The sequence below is a fragment of the Ailuropoda melanoleuca genome, chromosome 11 (assembly GCF_002007445.2).
Source record: "Ailuropoda melanoleuca isolate Jingjing chromosome 11, ASM200744v2, whole genome shotgun sequence".
Classification (NCBI taxonomy): domain Eukaryota; kingdom Metazoa; phylum Chordata; class Mammalia; order Carnivora; family Ursidae; genus Ailuropoda; species Ailuropoda melanoleuca.
The window spans coordinates 90,936,777-90,960,734 of NC_048228.1; the positions used below are offsets into that span (position 1 = coordinate 90,936,777).

Genomic DNA, 23,958 nt, shown 5'->3' on the forward strand with positions numbered 1-23,958 from the left:
TCAGTGTAACTTCACAAATTTATGCTCCTGTAAAGTAAAACTGCTAATTCCTGTTTCAGTCAGGTTCTACTGCAAGTAGTGATACCAGAAGCAGCAGACCGCAGATTAGCTCTATTAAAAAAATCTCCTCTAAGATTTATTTCATTTTCCACAATAATTAACTAAAAATTTATTTACCTTAAAAAGTTCATGAAGATCTTCACATAAATCTTGCACAAAGTTCATGTCAGAAATATATGGTAGAATTAAGTTTCTTATTTCTTCAGAAAAAGGAACTTTTGCTTGAGGAAGCCAAGCCCAGTGAAATGGATCTAACAAGAGAGAGAGGAAAAGTTATCAGGGAATGATCATCCTGATTCCAAGTTTGGTTGGTCAAGTGTAGATGGTAAAAGCACAGGAAGGTATTACTGCAACTAATTAGGTTCCTTAGTTTTAAATAGTAAAGAGTAAGAATCTTGATTATGAGTCTACCTCAAACAGCCCTACATCAAAAAGTATATCTGAATCTCTGGTTCCTGAGTTTGGAAATTACGGGACAACTATAATTTGTTCACAGCTCCAGATCAAATACCATGGCTGACGTGCTTCCCTGCCCTCTTAGTCACAAATCATCAGGAATTGACCACTACTCGTGTGTGGGTGTAAACATATGATGTTCCAAAATTTTAAATCATTAGTAGGTAAACAGGTAAGTGGCTTTAAGGGATCAAAGATCCATTAATCCAGGCTAATTCTAGTTCTCTCCTAAGAAGACCATTAAATCTATGCAGTACTAGGATCAGAAAGATTCGTAATCTTCTAGAGAGGGTGCATATTCAGATAACCTGTAAGAAGGTGTAAGGCTTGAAACAGTACAATCACCCACAAAACCACTGTGGGCTCATCCGATGACAACTTTCAGCTTTGATGGCTCCTACCACTTAGAAAGCCCTAAGGAAAAAAATCTGTATCTAGAGTCACTCCTTCTTACTTCTCTTTTACTATCTCCTTGTACACTGTGGAAGTACACTGTCCATTCCAAAGAAAGCCTTTCCTCTGGCCCACATGTCCCTGAAGTTATATCCAATTTCCTTCTCACTCTTCCCTAACCAATCACATCAAAGCCCTTATTCCATGCGTGCCTTTACTTCCAATCCCTATCCCTCAATTTCTGTTATCACCATTCAAACTCACCTAGGGGCACCTAGGTGGCTTAGTTGGTTGAGCGTCTGACTCTCGATTTCGACGCAGGTCACAATCTCAGGGTTGTGGGATCGAGCCCTCCATCAGGCTCTGCAGTCAGAGCAGAGTCTGCTGGAGAGTCTTTCTCCCTCTCCCCCAGCCCCTCCCCGGCTCAAGTGTACTCTTTCCCTAAATAAACAACAAAACAAATAAACAAAAAACCTCTCTCCCCTAAGACTACCAGTCATCTCATAAGAGTCTCTCCAAAGGCCCGTTTGTTCTCATGCTACTTCATGTCTCCGTAGCAAGCGGCACTGTTCTTGACCATCCCCTCTGTACAATTCTCTCCTGTGTGGTTTTGGAAATACTACTCTCTCAAAGTGTACCTTCCATCTTTTAAGCCGCTTCTTGTTTGCTGGCTTTTCCTCTTGTGTTCAATGCCACCATTCTCTCCCTCATTTGCTAAATGTTCATGAAACACCTACTGAGTATCTGTGTACCTCACACTGTCCTAGTGACGTTATTTGCTCACCGTCACCTCCCTGGGCAGTAACCACCACCACGGCTTCCACTACCATGTGACAGCTTCAAAACAATATCCTCAATATCAATTCCTCTTTCAAGTTCCAGATCCTTAATCCTCATCTGCATATTTGGCAAAATTTTCCGGATGTATTGTAGGCACCTTAAACTTAACATTTTTAAAACACAATTTGCATATCAATTCCAAACTATTAGAGGAAAAAAACCAGTGAAACAAAGACATCTTAAGTCAGTTCAATGAAAGATAGGAAAGGAAAAAAAACAACTGGAATTTATGGTCCATAGAAAAAAAAATGAGATGGCAGGAAAAGTTCAAACACATCAGTAATTTACTAAGACTTTAACTAGACTTCAGTGTACCTATTAAAGGAATCTCAGATTGAGTAAAAAGATATCCAGTTAAGTGTTGTCTCTAAGTCATACACTTTAAACAAAATGATGGAAGTAAAAAATAAAAGTATAGAATAATGCCAGGTAAATGCTAATAAAAAGAAATGAGGTGTAGCAAAGTTACAACAGATAAAATAAGAAAAGTAAAAAACACTGAGAGGGATAAAGTGGAATATATTTCACACTAATAAAAGAACAAGCCATCAGCAAGATAAAATGCTGAGCCTTTATATATGTGAAATACGGAGCCAAAAAGGTATAGAAATGCAATAAGAAATTGCCAGAATCAATCACAGTGAACTTCAACTTTAACTCTCAAAAATTAACAGATCAAAAAAATATTATGATTTGACTAACGACTAACTTTAATTAATGGACAGATGCAAAACTGTGTCCAAATGCATTCTTTTCAAGTACCTTCTAACTGGCCATCTACAAGATTATAAGGAATTACTTAACAAATTTCAAACAGAATTCATGCAGCCACATTCACAGATCATAAAGCAATAAAATTTGAAAATGACAATGGGCAGTTCTTTTTTTTTAAATCAACTGACATAGAAAATTTAAAACCAAATAAAATTTTCTTAGGTTACTCCCGTCAAAGGGTAAATCCGCTAGTATGAACATTCAGAGCAGAACAACAGAGCAGCCCCTACCTAACCTATGGCTTAGCCGAAGGGATACCTAGAGGAAAATTAAAAAGCAAGCAAAATAGGATGAACACAATAGAAGGAAAGAATAATGATGGAAAACACAAATCAATGAAAGAGAAAAAGCAAATAAACAAACTGAACACCTGATCTACACAAGGCTAATTATCTTTAAAAAAAAGCAGAAAATAAATAAATGTAAAAAGGCCAATGCTTTACAACAGACAAGTCTGTGGCAAGTCTAATGATTAAAAAAAAAAAGCCCACTAATAAACAGGAGGAATTTAAAAAGGCATAGTCACAGATATAGAGATTATTTTTTATTTATTTTAAAGCAAGCTCCACGCTCAGGGTGGAGACCAATGGGAGGCTCAAACTCAGGACCCTAAGATCAAAACCTGAGCTGAGATCAATCAACTGAGCCACCCCCTGCCCCGATACAGAGATTATTTTAAAAATATATTACATATATTTCAAACATATAAAAAAATTTAAAAACTAGTAAAACGAACTCCTATATTTTGAATAATCTAATTATTCCCAATTTTACAAAATGTGTTTCACCTATCCCTATTTTCCCTTCCCCTAAATATTTTAAGGCAAATGAGATGATATTATTTCCTTTCACCCCTAAATACTTAATAGGCATAGAGAGTATTTTTTTAAATTATGAGAATTCTATAAAAAAAATTTGTACCCATAAATCTAGATCTCAAGATGTCATGAACAATTTTAAGCAAAATAAAAATGTCTAAAACTAGCACAAGAAGATGCAGCAAACCAGACCATTAACCACAGAGGACACTGGTGAGGTAGATAAATTACTACTCACTTGGAAGGGGGGAGGTAGGACTAAACTGTTCTGTAAGTGAATACTACCCAAAGCGTTAAAGTTAAATTCTACCCAAATATTAAAATAGATGATTCTCATGTTGTGAACATTTAAAAACTTATTCTACAAGACTAACACAAGCCAAAAAACCAAAACCAGACCCAGTCATTCAAAGCTAAGCAAACAATACACGGCAAGGCCCATGCGGTACACATCTCCACATCCCCAGCCTCTACACCAGAGCCCTAATCAATGGTATCCTTCGCCCAGGTTTTCGTCTCCTTTTTTGCTATCTGTAAGTTTTGTTCCCTTCCTATTCTGGAAAAGGGCAATTATAGAATCTATAGGTGGTTCTAAATACTCACATGTTCTCCATTCATCAGGATGCTTAAAAGGAAATGCCAGACCATTATCAATTGCAGCTATTTTAATAAGTGATTCTTTATCATCAATCCATTGTGTTTCCTAAAGAAGAAAAAAATAGTCTACTTATAAAAAATTTGTATGACTATTTCCAAAAGATCAAGTATTAAATTAGTTTTAAAAAATTACTGAGGTTTAAAGACATTTTATTTCATGAGCCTATAAAAATAAAAAATAAGTTGCCAGAAAATGCAAATTCTTACCCTCAAAGGGAAGAAACCATCTTATAAATCAATAAGAATTTAATAATCACTGTTTTTTTAATTTATTGTAAATTTGGATAGTAATGGTTTCATTTTTTTTCCTCTTTGGGGAAGAGGACCTGAAACTGTTAAGACTTAAAAATACATTGTTCCAGGTATTTTATTACTAGATGCACTGCTTAAATGTATGACATTTGCAAAATACTGTTATTTTTAAGAGAACTTAACAAAGCTACCTTATTAAAAATTCAGTCTTTCCTAGGGTCCCCTAGAAATACTTAGTCCAAATACAAAATATTTCTAAATAAAATTACCCAAAGACCAAATATAATAAGGTCCAGTAGAAGGAATCTCAAGACATTCTTCATTACAGAATGCAGGCCATTCCTAACTTCTACATTCCCCCATAGCAGAAACGAAGACCTTGAGAGCAAGAGGGTTTTCACGGTAAGGAGTACTTATTAATGTAAAGATAGATGGCTGCCATTACTAAGTGGCCTATGTAAAAACAAAAGGTGAAAAAGATAACTTTAAAATCAAAAGTATTAGCATGAAGGTCTGTTTGATATACGTCTGGTTTATTTCTTTTAGTTTATATCATATATCTTACCCCAATGAAAATGCACAAAATACTTAAAAGAATGAAGTTTTCAGTAAAATCTAACTGCTTAAGATACAGCAATAAAATATATCTAGAAACTATTATGAATGTGTACATTTATGTATTTTAAACCCACTTCTGCTACAATTGCCATTTCTTTTTCTTTTTTTCTATTTACAACTTTACTGAGGTATAATTTACATACAACAAATTACACATGATAAGCATTTGCAGATGTGAAACCTTCCCCAAAAGTTTCCTCGTGTCCTTTGCAGTCCCTCCCTCCCTCTGCCCCACCTGCAGGCAACCATGGTCTGCTTTCTGTCGCCAGGGATTAGTTTGCATTTTCTAGATTTTCATGTAAGTGGAATCAGACAGTGTGTTCCCTTTGTGTGTAGCTTCTTTCACGCAGCAGGATTTTGAGATTCATCCACATTATTGAGTAGTCGTAAGACTCAGAAAGAAGTGAATTACTAAAATGTAAACATGCTGACCAAAAATACCAGAAGCCTTTATTACACAAAGGTAAATCTGGTGGTTCTACAGAAAATTGCCCAAGTTCTAAAAGAAGTACCAAGCTGGTACCATTCTTCCATTCTAATACAACATAAAAAAAGAAAAGAAAAGCTACATAGAGATTTAGAAAAATAGAATTAAAAAATGCAATGTAAACAGAGGAAGGATAGAAAAAAAGACGAAAAAAACGGAAAAAGGAGATAAAACCAAGGATCTAAGTGAAGGAAATGAAGAAATGAAGAATAACAGAAATTTAAGGAATCTTTTACAGAAACTGGTTGTGTGTGTATGTGTATGATTTTGAAATTTCCTTACCTTAATTTCCTTTCCCTGTTTCTGTTTTTCATATTTGATTAACCAATTATCATTTCCCCTGTCTTTCAAGACAAAACAAATCTGTTACTTCATTTTTTATGCATATCATAGCTTAATGTCAAAGGGAATAATCTATTCACCTTTTAATTTTCAAGACCTTGATAGGTTATCTGTGGCATATGTTTAGATATTAAGAGCTCCAATTTAACACATACAAATGAAAAAATACTTAACAAATGTTAGCTAACACTTTCTGAGAGTTTACTCTGTGCCAGGCATTGTTGTAAGTACTTAACATGTACTAATTCATTTAATCCTTATAACCACTCTGTGAGGTATGTGTAATTATTATCAAGAACTATTAAGTCAGGGCGCCTGGGTGGCTCATTTGGTTGAGTGTCTGCCTTCTGCTCAGGTTGTGATCTCGGGGTCCTGGGATCGAGCCCCACATCAGGCTCTCAGCTCACTGGAGAGCCTGCTTCTCCCTCTCCATTTGCTCCTCCCCTCTGCTCGGTGGCTGCCCCCCCCCACTCCATCTCTTGCTTTCTCTCAAATAAATAAATATTTAAAAAAAAAGAACTATTAAATCAAGGTTGTTAAAATCAAGGATAACTTCTCTTCACCTTAGGAAGAAAAAAACATCTACCTCCATTGCCAGGCAAATTTCTGGGGAGATTCTCACCTAATGTCTACATAGAAGTATTCTAGTCTCTGTATCAATTTTAATATTAATCCAGGACCATATTAATTAAGAAGGTAATGCTGGAAAAGTATAATAATGCTTTTTCAGAAACCAATATAAACGAGCAAACATTTTGAACCAGAGGTTCTCAAACTTCAGAGTGCATGAGAATTATCTGGAGGACAAGTTAAAACAGACTGGTGGCCGCCACTTGCAGAGTTTCTGCTTCAGTAGGGCTGGGGCGCACTCCTCTGAGAAGATGCATGTGTAACAAGTCCCCATATAATGCTGACCCACGTGGTCCAGGGAACCCCACTTGGGAACCACTGTTTCATATTATCTACATCATCACTCCCTTCTAGAACAGAAAAAATTAAGAGTTTAATGTACTTGTAGACCATACTAACAGTTACCTAATGTCAAAATAAGCATCTAAAGTAATTTACACAATTGAATTTTAATTATTCATATTACACAGATAATATTTCTGGCTTTGTCCTACTGCCCAGATTCCCTAGTAGGGATAGGAACTGACCTCTATCACCTGGGCAGGAGCCTGCTAGGAGTTAGGATCTCCAGTACAGGATTAACTTTCCCAGAGGAGTCAGTACTACAGAGATGCAGTAACATCTCTGTTTTCCAAGGCAGGTAGAGAAAAAGTGGCCTCAAGTCTTCTGCTCTGCATCAGGAGTTGAATACAGGAGCACCTGGGTGGCTCAGTCGGTTGGGCAGCTGCCTTTGGCTCAGGTCATGATCTCAAGTGTCCTGGGATCCAGCCCTGCATCAGGCTCCCTGCTCAGCAGGGAGTCTGCTTCTCCCTCTCCGTCTGCCCCTTCCCCTGTGTATGCTCTCTCTCTCTCAAATAAGTAAATAAAATCTTTAAAAAAAAAAAGAGTTGAATACAATTTACAAGCTAACGAGATCTGAGTGAACAAATAAGAGAACTTCAATACCTGTATTTCTGATGATGTAATCCAAAATAACTAATCTTTCAAATTGTGACTGAAATTCTTTTCTAATATTCTCAGGCAAAGGGTCAGCTTCAAATTTCCTAAGCCAATATTCAGCCTCCTTGTAACCTTCAACAAATAACTGAAAGGAACCAATCTATAATTTTAAGAACTACAGTTAGAAAAGAAAGTACAAGAACAAAAGGATAACTTTTTCAATTTCTCAGCAGTACCATCATAAAATATGTTACATAAACATGGTAAGAAAAACAAAAGAGTTAACACTAATTTAGATAAGCCACATTTATCAAAACTATTTTTATACACTAATTTTAAATAATCACATAAAGAATACATAGCAAATTAAAAATGCTCAACCCTAGGCTTTTGAGGAGCACAGAGACTATTTCAGGATAATTAAAAAATAAAATGCCTCTCAAGGTGATAATCTCAACTCAGAATGTTGTTTTCTAAAAATATTCATCAAAATGAATTCAATTATAGAAGCCAAATATTACACCTACCCTGGCCATTTAATAACAGTGCAATTTTATCTTACTGAAAAAATACTTCAGGATTTTTCTTACAACATAAAATACAGAATATAGCTTTATTTTTAAAAAGAATGCATTCTTTGACTTTGCAGATTACAGATCCTGTCATAAATTTTAAAGAACTAATCAATCGATCATAAACTCTATAGTAGTTTTTAAGAAAATCCTTTCCTTGAAAATATGCCCATTTTAAGATGCGTTTCTGTCACTAAAATTACTACATGTATTTACAGCACAGGACATACATGTCACCTAGTTGGTCTCATAAATACAAACTACCATAAAGAAAATCTATTTCTTATCCTAACACTATGTTCTTGTTGTTGGCATGAAATTTTAACTATTTCTAAAAGGTTTTCTTTAAAGCACTTATAATTAAGTCCTAGTAGTCATAAGTATGGAAATAATATCCTTCTTTAGTCACACGTAATTTCAGCATATCCAAGGAATAACAGGCCTTGCAAAAATTTTCAAACTTCCTGCTTACCTGGAGTACAATTTTAAAAACAATTTAACTATGAATTTTTATTTAAATTCTTTTATCTAGACAAAGGCACTGCAACCACAAAACAAAACCACAAATATATTTTTTTAAAAAAGCCTAAATTTTTCTAGAATGCTTTCCCATTAACCCTCCCCAATCTTGCTTAGCTAGTAGCTGCTAATCATTCCTGAGGTTTATTTAAAAGTGGTAAGGAAAAACAAAACCTAGTATGTAGCCAGTACACATAGTTACTACCACTTACTACACTGTGTGCTGGGCACCATACCAAGTACTTGACATGAATTTCTTTATTTAATCTCAGAGCCCCAGGAAGTAGTTTTTCTCACGCCCGTTTTATAGAGTCCAGGGCTTAGAGAGTAGGGGACTTGCCCAAGGTCTCAGAGCTAACCATGGACAGTTTGGGAAGGAAACCCAGGTCTGGTTCTTGACCTGAGCATTTAGGCTTTACTTTATAAAGCTGTAGGTGCAAACTCCTCTTGGAAACACTCCCTGGCCGTCCAAACTGAGTTAGACACCCCTCCCCGATCTTCTCCAACCTTCCTGCATTTTAACTATCCTAACAGCTTTATCATTTTTGCACTGAGATGGCTTGTTCACTATAAGCTCTTTGAGGATGAAAAACCTGTTTTCTTTACTATTATATCCGCAGACTACAGCACACAGTGCCCAGGTAATACCTGCTGAATTGCCCCCCAAATAAAACTTAGCACAGTAATTTACCTTTGGAGGGAGTCCTATCCGATGGAATTTTCTACCTACTTTTGGCACTTTCTCTAAAGCATACTTTTTGCCTCTAGATTTTGCACGGTCAATTGCACTGTAGTTAAATGTCTCACTGACAAGCCAAACCACCTAGAAACGTAAAAGTTTTAGAAAAATGGTTATTAGAATTTGCATTATAGTATTTCGACTCCTATACTACATGAAATGTACTCTAAAATTGTAAATTAGCAGAGTTTAACCCCATACTAAATGCCTCAGAGAACCTAAAAAAGAAAGGCTTAGGGATTTTGCAAAGTCAGCTAAATGGCATATATTTCTGGGAGGGACAGCCTAAAACTGGCCAGTGGAAGTAAGAAGTAATCATCCGGAGATGTAGAATTAGGAACGAGGTGGGAATGCAAGTTGGTNATATTCTGAGGAAGTCTTCAAGTAAAAATTTATAAAGGCTAAAAAGAAAAAAAATAGCAGTCTTTTGAGCGCATTAGTTATCTCTACCTTCAAGAGAATTTCTGGAACTTGGTATTTTTCTGCTTTCTAAATGTTAGTTCTTTTTTCCTCTTGTCAGCACCATCTAAGCTTGTATGAGCAAGGGATATTCCCCTTAGGCACTTCGTGGATCTCCACTAGAGTCAATTTATTAGTTACTCATGACTCTGGATTACCAAAACAAGGGCTCGACTTTAGGCTCTATCATTAGAAATATTACTAAAGTGTTCATAGAGACCTACACTATAAATTAGAAGTACATGATTCAAAGCAATTTCTCCCTTACCTTTGTTTTAGGTACAATGCCCAGATGAAGCTTTTCATCCACCAGGGAGGCCCCAGCTTCGGAAAGGTATCCCTGATTAGGAAGCAGGCATCCTCTACCAAAGCAGCAAGGGCAGCAGACCTTATGAACATATTTGGTCCATTTCGGATTCAGTTGACCATAAGGCTCTTCAGATTTGGGTTTAAACACACCAATAATTTTCTAGATAAAAAAGTAGAAATTTTGTTAGACTTTTAATATAGACAATAATCCATAAAATGCATTTTGAGAAATCTTTTTGTATTTCTTCCCTCCACATTTGAGCATTACCCTTACATATTAAGAGGTTCAGTTTAAATTATATTTTTATATTCATTCTCATTCGACAATCTGAAATCAATAATCCTTTGGGCTAGTAGCTTTCAAATTGTGCTCTGAGAAACTCTAGGGAAGGTGAGAGTGGAGATGAGGGTAGGGCTCTTAAGACCCCATGTCACTTAACTAGATCAACTCTGACTTCATCTGTTTTATTACTGGACTTCCAAGTTACCAAAGGGTTCCACTGATTTTACAGTGTTTGAAAACCACTGCTCCAGGTCAAATGATGTTATCATTCAGTATCTTTTAAATATTAAAATTATATGTTTATCATTTATTTTCTCATTAGATGTACATTCTAAAGGGCAGAGACTTTGCTTGTTGGGGCTGCATCCCAAGTACTCAGAACAGTGCCTGGTACACAGTAGGCATTCAAGCATTTGTTAAATGAACTAACAAATCCAATGACAAAAAGTAGTCTCTAAACTACAAAGGTAATGATAGTTATATGTGAACATCTATGCTGTGAGAGTCTCCTATGCTAATATTTTTCTTTTTTTTTTTAAGAATCAATTTTAAATAATTTCTCTCCTCTTAAAAAAAATTGCTCAGGGATGTCTAAAGGCTGTAATCTTTATTACTGGTCTGATAAAATATATTCATATTAAATTTAGAGGGTGAATTATCCGTAGACAAGCAATAAAAATCTTACTATAATTTTAAGTATATAATTGCTTTATAATGCAATAAAGTCTAAGTCACTAGTAAAAAAGTCAACAAGAACAAATTACAAAATCAAACTTGGAATATAGGCTGATAGATTGACATTACCTACATATATACTTAAAAACTCAAAAAAGGCTATGTTTTAAAATACAACTTCTATCCTTGCAAAAAAATATCAGGATGAAATCATAATCTTTTTTACTCCTGAAAAAAGAACTGCTGGCTATGTATTATTCAGAAAGCTTTTAGAGATAATAATATAGATTTCTGAAAAATTCTAGACTAAGTGGAACAAAGTCCCATATCAACTTCTCTTTTCTGCCCTAGAATTATACTTTGGTTCATTTCACTATGTCACATTCCAATGCCTTCAATCTTCAGATTGCCCAGGCTCCTCTGGCATAATCCTGGAAAAAATACTTCTAGGGCAAAATAAGCCTTTGAAAAAGATCTGGAAATGACATTAAATACATTATGAAAGTTTAAATTTCTATTTTGCTTGGTTAATACAGTTACTGTAAAGTAAGGACTTATGAATATAAACTCAAATCTTTTGCTGAATAGGAGTATTCCATAAATGCTTGAAACCAAGTATTACAATAGTAGGACAGCAAACTATGACTTAAAATGAAGAGCTCTATTTCTAAATAGTAGAATGCTTTAGTTAAAAACAACAAAAAAACCCTGACCTCTATTTTTGAAAAGGGTGCAATCAAATTTATTAGGAAAATATCTTCAGAACCTCACAATGATTTCACACTTAAATTAGTGTTTTCCAAAATTTCTGTTATGTACATTAGATCTGTGAAATTCTCACCCTCTTAGGATCCTTCACAAAGTAACTTCCACTTGAACCTTGAGAGATTCTTTCTGGAAAAACTCCAAATTCTATTGCTTGCTCTGCTTTCAACACAATATCAGCAAATTCAGGATCATCCAAGAATGTATTCAATGCTGAAGAACCAACAATTATTGCATTAAAAAAAATCAATGTTAATATAGAACATGAAAAAAAAGAAAGGTCAGCTATGAGAGTGCTCATGACAGGGACCTATAATATTGGGTTAGGTTATTAGCATTAGGACATTAAGGTATGGAAAAAAAATGTAATCAAGCATTGTATGGGCTGCTTGGATCCTTCCTTTTTCTCCCCATAACTCCACTTCTCTTTAAACTTCAAGTAATGACACATGAAAAACAAAATCCCTATTTGTTGAAATAACCACACTAATACTTCACATTACTCTGAATTCCTTTCTTTCGGTGATTTTGTTCTCCAGCCTATCTCAACTTCCAATTACACAGTCATACCTCAGATCTGTCATTACCAATACCTGCAACCTCTCCATACCTTTCAATTTCAAGTACCTTCTATCTTCCTAGTTCATTTCCTCTGGTACCCTGAGTCCAAAAATTCTTCCATTCCCCTAGGGCCTACAAAGCACTGATCTACCATGTTGTCAGTGATCTTTGTGTCCTTATGTCCGTCCTTGGCCAGCTTAAATTATGGTCAGTCGTCACATAATCACTCTTCCTTTCCTCCCTCCCCTCATCATGGTCACCTGGAAAAATCCCAGTCCTGGTTAAACTCGACTGTCTGCTGAATATACCTAGGCCCGGACAGCTAAACTCAACTAGAAAAACATACACAAACACAGTGCCTGATAGTTCAATTTAATTTAAATTCATCACCAGAAACCTCGGGTGGGCCCTTCATGATGCCTGGGAAGCATACTACATTCCTGTTATGGACTGACTGTCCTCCCAAAATATGTTGAAGCCCTAACTCCCAAAGGAATTGTATTGGGAGACAGAGTCTTTGGGAAATAATTATGTTTAGATGAGGTCACGAGGGTAGGGCCTCCACGACAGGATTAGTGCCGAGAGCACGCTCTCTCTCCCTGTGTCACACGAGGACAAAGTGAGAGGGTGGCCATCTGCAAGCCAGGAAGACAACCCTGATCATGCCAGCACTCTCATCTTGGACTTTCCAGTCTCCAGAACTGTTAGAAGTACATGTCTGTTGTTTAAACCACTCAGTCTATGGTATTTTGTTCTAGCAGCCTGAACCAGTACAAGTCCCGGTGCACAGTCTCTCCTGTTCTTCTGGGCAACTCTCACACCCTCCCCCCTTCTCAAACTTCCAACACCTCCTCTCTCTCAGATGAGCCTTAAGCAAAGAGATGCAATCAGAAAAAACAATCAGCACTCTGCACTGAATCTGCCCACGACATCCTCTGCCTTCCCCCTATTACTACAGATGAACCGTCTAAGCTCCAAGATCAGCTCATCCACTTTGTGTACCAGGCCCTATCTCTTCCAGATGATTCTAGGACATTTCTTCAGCAATTCTTCCCTGCATCAATATTTCCCTCCTTATTGGATTATTCCCATCACCATACAAAGCATGCATGCTGTAATTTTTCTCATCCTAAATCTAACTCCCACAATACTCCTAGATGTTCCCTCATTTCTTTGATCCCCTGTACAGCAGAAGGCCTCTATAGTTATTTATATTTACCACTTCCAATTTTTCTTCCCTGATTTTCTCTTGAAACCATTTAAATCAGGCTTCTGTCCCAACCACCCCACTGATAAAAATTTTACTGGGATACGTAGTTGTCCATATTGCTAAATCTAACCTCAGAACTTATCTTCCTTGCCCAACTCCAACATTTGACCCTGTTGATCACCCCCTCCTCCTTCACTTGGCTTCCAGGATCCCCCTTCTCCAGGTTTCCCCACTTCATTGGCTCCTCTTTATCAGTCTCTTTGCTGGCTCATTTTTATCTGACAGGTTGACTTTGCAATGCCTCAGATTCAGTTCATGGTTCTCTTCTCTTCTTTATCAACACTGATGACTCCCAAATTTGTATTTCAAGCCTCGACTTCTGCCCTGAACTCCAAACTACTATACTCAACATCTCTACTTGGATGTTTAACGGACAGCTCAAACTTCACTCCCCAAAACTCAATTCTTATCTTTGCCACCCCTCCTCACTGCTTTCCTCCCAGGTGTCCCTATTTCAGGTGCTGGCAATTACAAATCTTTCAGCTGTTCAGGCCAAAAACCTGGAAAGCATCCATGAGCTTATACTCTCACCTCCAACATCCACACCATCATCAGGTTGTATGGCTCTACCTTACATAAACACCCAGAATCCAACCATCTCCATTCCCTCAACGTGATTCAGGTGACTATCAACTCTCACCTGGGTTACTATAAGTCTCCTAACCACTCTCTGTCTTTCACCCATGCCTTCTCTATACTTGACAGAGAAGCTATAGCAGTAATCTTTCTAAAACATGTCCGATCTGGGGCACCTGGGTGGCTCAGTTAAGTGCCTGCCTCTGGCTCAGGTCATGGTCTCAGGGTCCTGGGATCAGGCCCCAGTTGGGCTCCCTGCTCAGTGGGGAGTCTCCTTCTTCCTCTCCCTCTGTTCCCCCCACTCCCCCCCGCCTCGTGCTCGCGCTCTCTCTCTCAAATAAATAAAATCTTAAAAAAAAAAAAACCCTCCAATGTCAGATCCTGTCACTCTTTTATATAAAACAGCCCAATGATTTCCCATCTCACTAAAAGTCCAGTCCTTATAATGGCCCCAAGGCCCTATACAATCCTCCCTAACTTCCACTTTATTTTCCTGTTTAGCACTACACTTGTCAGCACTTATCACCTAATATATAATTTATTTATTTTGTGAGCTATAAGAAGACGATTTCTTTCATTGCTGTATGCCCAGAACTTTTATAGTTCCTGGAACATAACAGGCATTCAATACACACTTGCAGAATGAATTAACAATTAATCATTTAAAGTGATAGACAAGGAACAAATTACTCATATTTTACTTTGGAAGGTATTTAAATGCTATTACATGCATTCAACATTATGAAAATTCAAAACATAAATTTACCTTAATTTAAAATTTGCCTTAATTTTGGCAGAAATAAAACTGTTATTTATTTTTAAAAGTATGTGCTAAGAAAAATACTACAAAAAGGGCAAATGAGCATATTTAACTTACTTTATCTTTCTTTATTCACTGTATATTCCTGGCACCTGGATGAGGGATCAGCATTTAGTGGATACTTAATGCATATTTAACTGAATAAACAAAGTATTATTTATGTGCTAGAATATGCCAGTAATTATCATTAGTTAAATGATATTTCTTCTAGGCCAAGACTCTTAATAAGAAAGAACGTGAAAAGTTATTTTTATCAACCCTGCTCCTAGCACTAGTATACTTTTCATAATACATCAGTAGGAGGGGGTCTTTGGGCAAATATTTCAACACTTTCAACGAGACATCACTACTTTTTTCCTGCTCCTTTTGTTTGGAAACAAATATAAACTTCTTTTTCTTGAAGTAAGTATCCTGTAGTTTTACCCAATGTCCTAGACCTGCTATCTGGAGCAAAACAAAAATCCACTTACTCCTTTCTTCCCAGGGATAGTCCTTCAAATAGCTGAAGATCATTGCATGTTCCCCTAAGTCTCTTCTATTCTCCACCTCCTTCCATATGGAAGTGTTTTCAGGCTTTTCAGCATGTGAGTTGCCCTCTTGTTTCATGCCTCAGGTTTTCAATGTGCCCCACTAAAATATTGTCTCCAGGATTGAGCAATCCATTGCAGAAAACAGACATCTGTCAGTGTTTGGCAGTATACCAAAATGAGAAGCATTCTAGCATTACATTAATTGTTTAGGAATTTGGTCAAACTACTAATTCATATTTAACTGGCTAAACTCTCAGACCACTCTTGGTCTCTCCATGCCATACCTGAGCAGTTCTTGTGGAAACTATGTGCAGACTTGGACATTATTACTATTCAATGTTATCAAATTGTTTTATGGGCTAAACTTTATGAGTTCATCATAGAACCTACTTTTGTGGCTTTCATGGAGCCCATGCTCATCCATTGAACACTTAATAATTCACCTTCAACCAAAATCAGATCAGGCAGAACCATTCCTATAAAATCAGCCAGGATGTTCTTAACCCCTTTCTCTTTAATTTATCCTTTACTGAGCACATCTTTTGGATAAATGAGATAATCTCCCCACATGAAAGTGGGCATTCTTTGAAGATAGCCTGGATTTACCATCACTAGTTAGCATGACACTTAAAAGACAACTGGTCCTACCATCTAATTACCAGGCAGAAAAAAATGACCACATATCAACTGTTCTAAAATCAAATAAATTATTTTTTTAGGAGATAATTTTTCTTTAACTCATAACTCACAATTACATCTTAAAGATTTCCTCATTTTACTTAAATGTACATCCGGCAATTAGTTTAACTTAGAGGATACCTCCAAAAGTTATGCTGCCTCAAGCTGGATGTGTTATGGAGATTTGGGTTGAAGGTTTGTAGTCATTGTTTGTTCTGATTTTTAATAGTAGAAGGGCATGGTTAGCTGCATTTTCTTTAATTAAAATAAAATTTTTTTCAGGTAAAATTACTGTTACCTCTCTTAAGGAATAAACTATAGGGTTTTGATTTGTTTGTGTACCAAAGAATTTTCTGAGGAAAATCTCACTTCTACCTCTGTGTACTCCCTTTCAGTCTCCTCTAAGATGTGGTGATCTTCTAGTCAAGTTCCAGTCCTATTTGAGCTCCTCACTTTTCATAAGATATGAAGCACATCCTCTCAACATTTGCCTATGCTATTCCCCATGTATATTCCAAACTTCCTTCCCAGCACTAATTCTTTTTTTTTTTTTTAAAGATTTTATTTATTTATGTGACAGAGAGACAGCCAGTGAGAGAGGGAACACAGCAGGGGGAGTGGGAGAGGAAGAAGCAGGCTCCCAGCGGAGGAGCCCGATGTGGGACTCGATCCCGGAATGCCAGGATCACGCCCTGAGCCAAAGGCAGACGCTCAACAACTGCGCTACCCAGGGGCCCCCCCGCAGCACTAATTCTTATTAAGCCTTCAACTCCATCTTATCACTTATAACACTATAACACAACCATCTAAGTTCCAGAAGGACAGAGATCTTTGTTTTGCTCCCTGGTATATTCCAAGTGCTAAAAAACAGTGCCTGGTACATAGTAGGCCCTTGATAAATCTCACAATTATTTATTAACAGACTATCCCCTTGACCACACTTACGGGTTATCACTGGTCCTTTAGTAACCAGAATTGAAAACAGAGGAAGAGAATCCACTTTATAAACCTTTTATGTAAGTCCATGTGGTAATTATCAAGTTCTCATTTCAAGAAATAAACCAAAATGAGCCCCTCCTCACTTGAGGGGTTGGGATTCTATCTTACCCACTGACCAGAATATTTTCTAAGAAGAAAAGTAGTTAGCTCACTAGTTTGGTGATCTAAACTCTGCCCTTGCGAGTTCTAGGGCCAATCATTTTTTCAGGTCTCAAATTAGATAGTTCCTCTGCTAAGTGTTCCCTGGCCCCTAAATCCAGGGCACAGTTCAGTGGGAACCCTCAGTTTTCCCCATCCCAATATACCAGCTGTTGGAACTGTTTTAATTGACCATTTCCACCATTAGGCTTTATAAAGCTATGTGGGGACAAGGCTAGTGACTGAACATGCATCTGATATCTGGTCACCATTGTGTCCCCAAGGCCTCAATTTCCATGGGCATCCAGCAGGCACTCAAGCATTTGAGACTGATGTATCTTGGCAATAAATGGAAAACAAAAAATGGTGTCTTCTCATTACTGACTGAAGAATCATCTCTTGACAGGGCAAAGTGGCTGCTCACTCACTACCTTTCAAAAGCTCTGTTATGGAGACTGTCAAGACACACAGGGCATCTACTCTTCTAACATCTTCCTCTAAATTCAGCCAGCTTATCAGTGTCTAGAATACGGATCCAGCAATACTGATAGCACCACCCATTAGAATGTCCTTCTATTAAAATGGGCTTCAGGGAAGTTATAAGATCTACTCCTATGAAACTCATCACTTTTATTACAAAGATACTATTCATCATATAGTCTCTTCTCCAAAAGATACATCAAAGGTTTTCCTTTGTCTGTTTTGATTCAAATAACTAGTTTAACTTTATGGGCACATTGATTGTGCTCCTCTCAAGTTGGCTTCTCAGGAACTTTAACGATCAGATTTGTGGGCTGCCTGCACCAAGCGTCTCATGTGCATTTTGTGTACTCTTATTCCAGCCTCTATCTTATTTATTTCATCATCTTATTTCTCACTCATATCTTTCTTCCTTTTAAATGATGTCATTTTGTTCATACATTTATAAGGCACCATGAATCATTAAAAGGCTTATAAATACACACTTCCTTTTATTTTGGTAGTTCTTTGTGCTCTAACACCATTCTCTAATTGTAGGCTCTCCACAAAACCATTAAGCGCTGCTGGTTTGTATTAACTGGGACCCTGAGAAGTCACTTCATCTCTCTGTGCTTCCTTAAAATGAGAATAACAAATAGTAGTCACTTCATGGGGTTAGTTATGGATTAATGTAAGTGAAGTGCATAGAACTATGCCCTAACATACTGTTACCTAGTTATTAACTATTATCATCTTTATTATTCTCCAACTCACTGATTAAAATGACAACTAGAACAAGGGATGCCACTATCTTTCTACTTTGACACTGACCCAACAACACCATGCTTATGCTGGTTCTAGACTTTGTCAGTGTCTTGCTCAAGTAAAGGTTGCAGACATTCTTCCACTGGCTAAAGTACGTAAAGCTCCTATTTACATAAACAAAATAGTTAAGCATAAATGCATATGCATTAGGCATAAGATAAATGATGTTAATATCAACCTAAAGGTAGGATTTCTTAGAACTAGAGAGGTGGCTTCATGGAAATTGGGTGGTAAAGGGCAAAGGAAGTTAATGGACACATTAGAAAATAACTTAATCTAGTTATACTAATCATAAACTTTTTAGGAGACTGGTTTGAAGTTTTTAAAATACTTTTTACAATTCAAAACTATTTTTAAATCCATTAAAAATAAGACCTCCATTTATAACCACAAGTAACAGCTATTTTATAATACTTGGTATCTACAGCAAAATGGAAAAAGTGCAGGACATACAAAGAAGAATTAGGCTCAGTTCTAGCTTTACCACTTCCTGTATACTTGACTTTGGCCTACCACTGAAGTTCTATGACCTACTAGTCATTACAGCTTTATTCATTTTCAATTCTCACAACACAGTGAGGGTGAATAAGAACTTGTGCTGTTTGAGAATTAATGAACTATACAAAAAGAGATCTTAGTAAACTGTAAACTGTGATATAAATTATTACCATTTAAAAAGGGAGGAATTCTCTTTAGTAACCCATTTGTATTCTGAGTACTATATTCTATCCCACTGTTACTTTTTCTTTCTTTTTTTTTTTATTTATTTATTTATTCGACAGAGATAGAGACAGCCAGCGAGAGAGGGAACACAAGCAGGGAGTGGGAGAGGAAGAAACAGGCTCATATCGGAGGAGCCTGACGTGGGGCTCGATCCCATAACGCCGGGATCACGCCCTGAGCCGAAGGCAGACGCTTAACCGCTGTGCCACCCAGGCGCCCCCACTGTTACTTTTTCTAGCCTTAATTTTTTTTTTTCCCCAAAACGTTACTTTCACAGAATAAACACACTCAAGGTCTTAGGCTCTTTTAGAATCTAGCTATACAGGTAACTGTAGGGTAGAAAAAAGCAAGCTAGCCACACAGATCTTAGATACTTTACAGAAGGGATTTTAGGTAATATAGAAACAAATTACGTAGTTAGGTGAATGTGGGTCCATTTGTGATCATCATGTTTGTTCTGTTCAATGTATGGTCAATGCACCTGTTAGCTAACATAATGGCAGCAGAGCTGCATGTCAGATCAGTTTGCTAAAGCTTTATTCATGAAACACTTGAAGGGGAAAGTTTGGTTCTCTTGGGCCTCTCTGATTTACCTGCCTGAGAGGATGTTTGAATATAAGTTCAACTACAACTTGAATAACCTACTCTATCCCAAATTCCTTAAATCGTAGGCGCTCCATTAGTGTACTGGTAGCAGGACATGTAAAATCTAAAAACTCCAGGGAAACTAAGCAGTATCAATTAAAACTACATTTTCTGTAGCTTTTCTTTAAGCCATCACATACGTAGTTCTACTACAGGCACAGTGCACACACAATCTCACTTAAACCATACCAACCACCAACAAATAGATGTTATCATAATTTTACAAACTAGGCCCTCTCATCGCCAGTTACAATTCATACAAGTATACCCTATTTTACTATCAAAGTAGCCTTACTCAACTCAACTTGCCAAAAAACTTACTTTATCAACCAATTATCCATGCTTGCAAGAGTTTGCCTACACTTCTTACTAGTTTTCAACATCAGATCAATTACCCTCTTTTCCACCTGAGGCTACCGGTCCACTTCATAGTGAAAAAGTGCTGCCCTTCACCTCTTCAAGTATAAGAATAGAAATGACTCAAGAAAGAAAACTTTGTTAATCACCATACAGTACTGTATGGTGATTAACATAATATAATAAAATTAAATTAAAAAAAAAAAAAGAAAACTTTGCAACAGAGATAGCAGCTAGAGAAATTCAACTGCCTCTGCCCCCTCTGGCTAACGTCACAATAACAACATCAACCAGCAAAAGTTTTGAAACGTGTCCCAGTGGCACCTAGATATTCTTGCTGCGCATCTCTTCTCTGCTGTCATCCATCTGCCTTGCAAATTCACAACTCGGGGAACTTTCTTGATTGCTCAGGGTTCTTACTCCAAACCTCAAGTCCAAACTTGAGCAAACAACTTACGTCATTTTACCGTGCTAAGTTTTTCTCAGTGTCTGATTTCAAAAGTTTAGTCTTACTCTTAGGGGAGGCCCGAAGGATCAGAGTTTCCTGACAACCACAGGCTTTAGGTGAGGTGGCCTATGCTCCCTGGAAAAGGTGTGAAGAAACGGGGGAACAGAGAGAAAGGCAAGGTGTCCAAGGTTCGACCTGCGGCTGACCCCCCGGTCCGTGCTCCGGATGGCAGGCTTGCCTGGCTAACTGCTTTTCCTACCAGGCAAATGCTGGTGTGGGACAGAGATGGGACCCCGGGAGCGGCTGGGCAGCGACCCCAACGCGCGCGGGGGGAGGGCTGCGGGGTGGTGGTAAGGGCCGGGTCGCACCTGCATTCCGGGTCAGGCCGGAGGGCGAGCTCCGGGAACTCACGCTCCGGGAGGGGCGGCTGGGTGCGTCCCAGGACGGGAGCAGCAGTTCCTTGTCTCCAGCCTCGCGAGGGGAAGCCGCGCCCTCCTCGCCCGCAGCCTCCACGAGTCTGACGGCGCTCCCCGGGGCGCCCTTAGGTGGCTGGGCCCAAGCGATCCGAGGCAGCAGCGGCTCCCGCTCCTCGTCGTCCTCCTCTTCCAGGCTCCCGCCGCCGTCCGCCGACGCCAGCCGCCCGGGCTCAGAGCACTCTGCCATGGCCTCCCTCCGTGCCTTCCGCGTTGAGACCGGCTCAGAGAGGCGAGCTGCCCGGCTCTGACCTCGGCATCGCGGGGGACCGCAGCGGCTGGGTCGGGTCGAGGACACCTCACAGGCGTACCGCCCGCTCCACGCCAGCCGGGCGGTTGTCCCCGCGCAGCCGCCAGCCGCGCCCCACCTCGCGCCAACCCTGCGCCTGCGCGGAAGGGGGGGGGCGGTGGTGGGCGGGGCGCGGGGCGGGGCCGTCACCTGCAGCTGCTGGAGCGGGAAGACGCGAGGTGGGGTGGATGTCGTCGAGGAGCGCCGAGGTGGGCATTAATTTATCTCCTCCAACCTAAATCAGCCTCTCCTCCACTGCAGAATTCTTTCATAGAGTGTACCATAATCCATACCTACACATTTATTTCTGTGACTAACATTTTTTACCCCCACTACAAGCACGTGAGCGTAGTGACCTTGTCTTTTGTCCAGACATTCTGGACATTGGTTGTTTGTATTTTGTCTCTTCTTTTTCCCCACTAATTTAGCAAGAAGTTTATCATTTAAAAAAATCTTTTCAAAAAGCTGTCTTTTGGTTCCATTGATTTTCTGTTTACTAGTTCATTGACTTTTGAGCTTTATTATTTCCTTCTTGCTACATTTGATTTCCTCTTCTTTTGCTAGCTGCTTAGAGTAGAAGAGTGTATTATTGATTCTGGACCTTTCTATTTTCAAAAAATATAAGTAAAGCTATGCCTTTCCCTCTATGCACTGCTGTATCTGCATTCACAATTTTTGCTATGCTGTGTTTTCATTCTCATCATTTCAAAATAGATTTTTATTTCCCTTATGATTTCTTCTTAGACTCACTTCTTTGAAGTGTGTGTGTAATTTCCAAATACGTAGGGGCTTTTCTAGAAATTAATAGTTATTTCTAATTTAATTCTGTTGTGGCCAGAGAAGATACACCAAGATTTCAGCCTTTTTCAAAATTTATTTACGTTTCATAACCTAGTCAGATAATTTCTGCCTACCAATTGGAGTTTTTAGTCTACTTACATTTAATGTAGTATTAATGTGGTTGGATTTAGATTTACTGTCATTTGCAATCATATTCTATTTGTTTCATCCTTTTTTTGTTCTGTTTCTCCTTTCTCGCTTTCCTTTGGGTTAATCAATATTTCTTCATATTTCATCTTAAATCCTCTATTGACCTTCTGCTACACCTCTTTGCATTAATTTTGAGTGCTTATTCTAGCACTTACTGTATACATCCTTAAGTTATCTCAGCGTACATAGACTTTATATTGTAGTACCTGATGTGAAATGTAAGAACCTTGCAAAAGTGTTGTTCTATTTATCCCCCATCCTTTGTTATTATTGTCATATATATTAGACCCACATATGTTTAAATATAGTGAATAATTTTTGTCTTGAACAATTCCATGTCTTATAAAGAAATTAAGAAAACAATGTATAGTGTTTTATATTTACCCACATATTTACCATTTCCAGTGCTCTTTTCCCCCCAATGCTCTTCATTCCTTTCTGAAGATCTGCATTTCCAACTAGTATAATTTCCCTTCCTTCTGAAGAATTTTTTTAAAGCATTTCTTGTAATATAGATCTGCTGGTGATAAATTCTAAGTTTTCATCTATCTGAAATTATCTTTATTTCACCATTATTTTTAAAAATATAATTTCTCTAGGTATAGAATTCTGGATTATGTTGTCCCCCTCCAAGTTCAATTCTAAAAATGTAATTTCATTGTCCTCTACCCTTAATTATTTCTGAATTATGTCCCTCCACCCACCCACCCTGTTTGCACTATGTCGTTTTCTCTAGTTGCCTTTAAGATTTTTTCTTTGTCGTTGCTCTCTCAATAGCTTGACCATGATGCTCTTGATATAAATTTCTTTATATATATCCTGTTTGAGTTTTGCTTGCGTTTCTTGGATCTGTAAATGTATGTATTCCAACAAATTTGGAAAAAGTTCAGCCATTATTTTTTCAAACCTTTGCCTGTCCCATTCTGGGATTCCTAATATATATATGTTAGACTCCTTAATATTGTCCTAAGGGTCAGTAGGGCTCTGTTAATTTTTTTTAAATAGGTTTATCTCTGTTTTTCAGATTATATAATTTCTCTTAATCTGCTTTTAAATTTTGCCAACCCTTCAGCCACTTCTAACTGACTGTTAAACCACACCAGTGGGTGTATTTCAAATTTTGTACTTTTCAGTTCTAGAATTTCCATTCAGCTCTTTTTAAAGAGTTTCTATATATCTGTTAACATTTTCCATCTGTTAATTCATTATGACTATATATATTTTTAAGTCCTTGAATATATGTAAAGTGTTTGAAAATCTTTGCTAATTCTTACATCTGAATTATCTTAGAGTCAATTTTTATTGATTACTTTTTTCTTGACTATGGGTCAGATTTTCTCATTTCTTTACATATTTGTTATTTTTTAAATTGTATATTGGATTTTGTGGATGATATATTGTAGAGCCTCTAGATTCAATTATCTTCCTCTGACAAGTGTTGATATAGTCTAGTGTGTAGTTAAGTAGTCTAGACTCAAATTTCACCTGAAATTTTCCATCATTTCTTTCAGCAATCCTGATGTTGCTTTTTGCTGGGCTCCTTGGAGTCTCCCTCATGCACTGAGTTCAGAAGTCAACCAAGGATTTGGT

General features: G+C 37.8%; 1 protein-coding gene across 4 annotated transcripts in view; it reads right to left on the minus strand.

Annotated features, from left to right (window-relative positions):
* Positions 1-21,468, minus strand: part of PI4K2B (phosphatidylinositol 4-kinase type 2 beta) — a 30,602-nt gene extending 9,134 nt beyond the window's left edge. For 3 of the 4 annotated variants that reach the window (XR_004628924.1, XR_004628923.1, XM_011216673.3), the window contains exons 1-8: positions 20,985-21,468; positions 11,664-11,800; positions 9,824-10,024; positions 9,049-9,180; positions 7,273-7,426; positions 5,638-5,699; positions 3,945-4,044; positions 178-311 (exon numbers count right to left, since the gene is read on the minus strand). Coding sequence is in view for 2 of the 4 variants with exons in the window: in XM_011216673.3 (XP_011214975.2) it covers positions 178-311; positions 3,945-4,044; positions 5,638-5,699; positions 7,273-7,426; positions 9,049-9,180; positions 9,824-10,024; positions 11,664-11,800; positions 20,985-21,279 (1,215 nt within the window). In the remaining 2 variants the exon portion in view is untranslated. The remainder of the gene's footprint in view (positions 1-177; positions 312-3,944; positions 4,045-5,637; positions 5,700-7,272; positions 7,427-9,048; positions 9,181-9,823; positions 10,025-11,663; positions 11,801-20,984) is intronic. The other variant, XM_034672001.1, reaches the window with a different exon arrangement.
* Between the last annotated feature and the right edge of the window lie 2,490 nt (positions 21,469-23,958).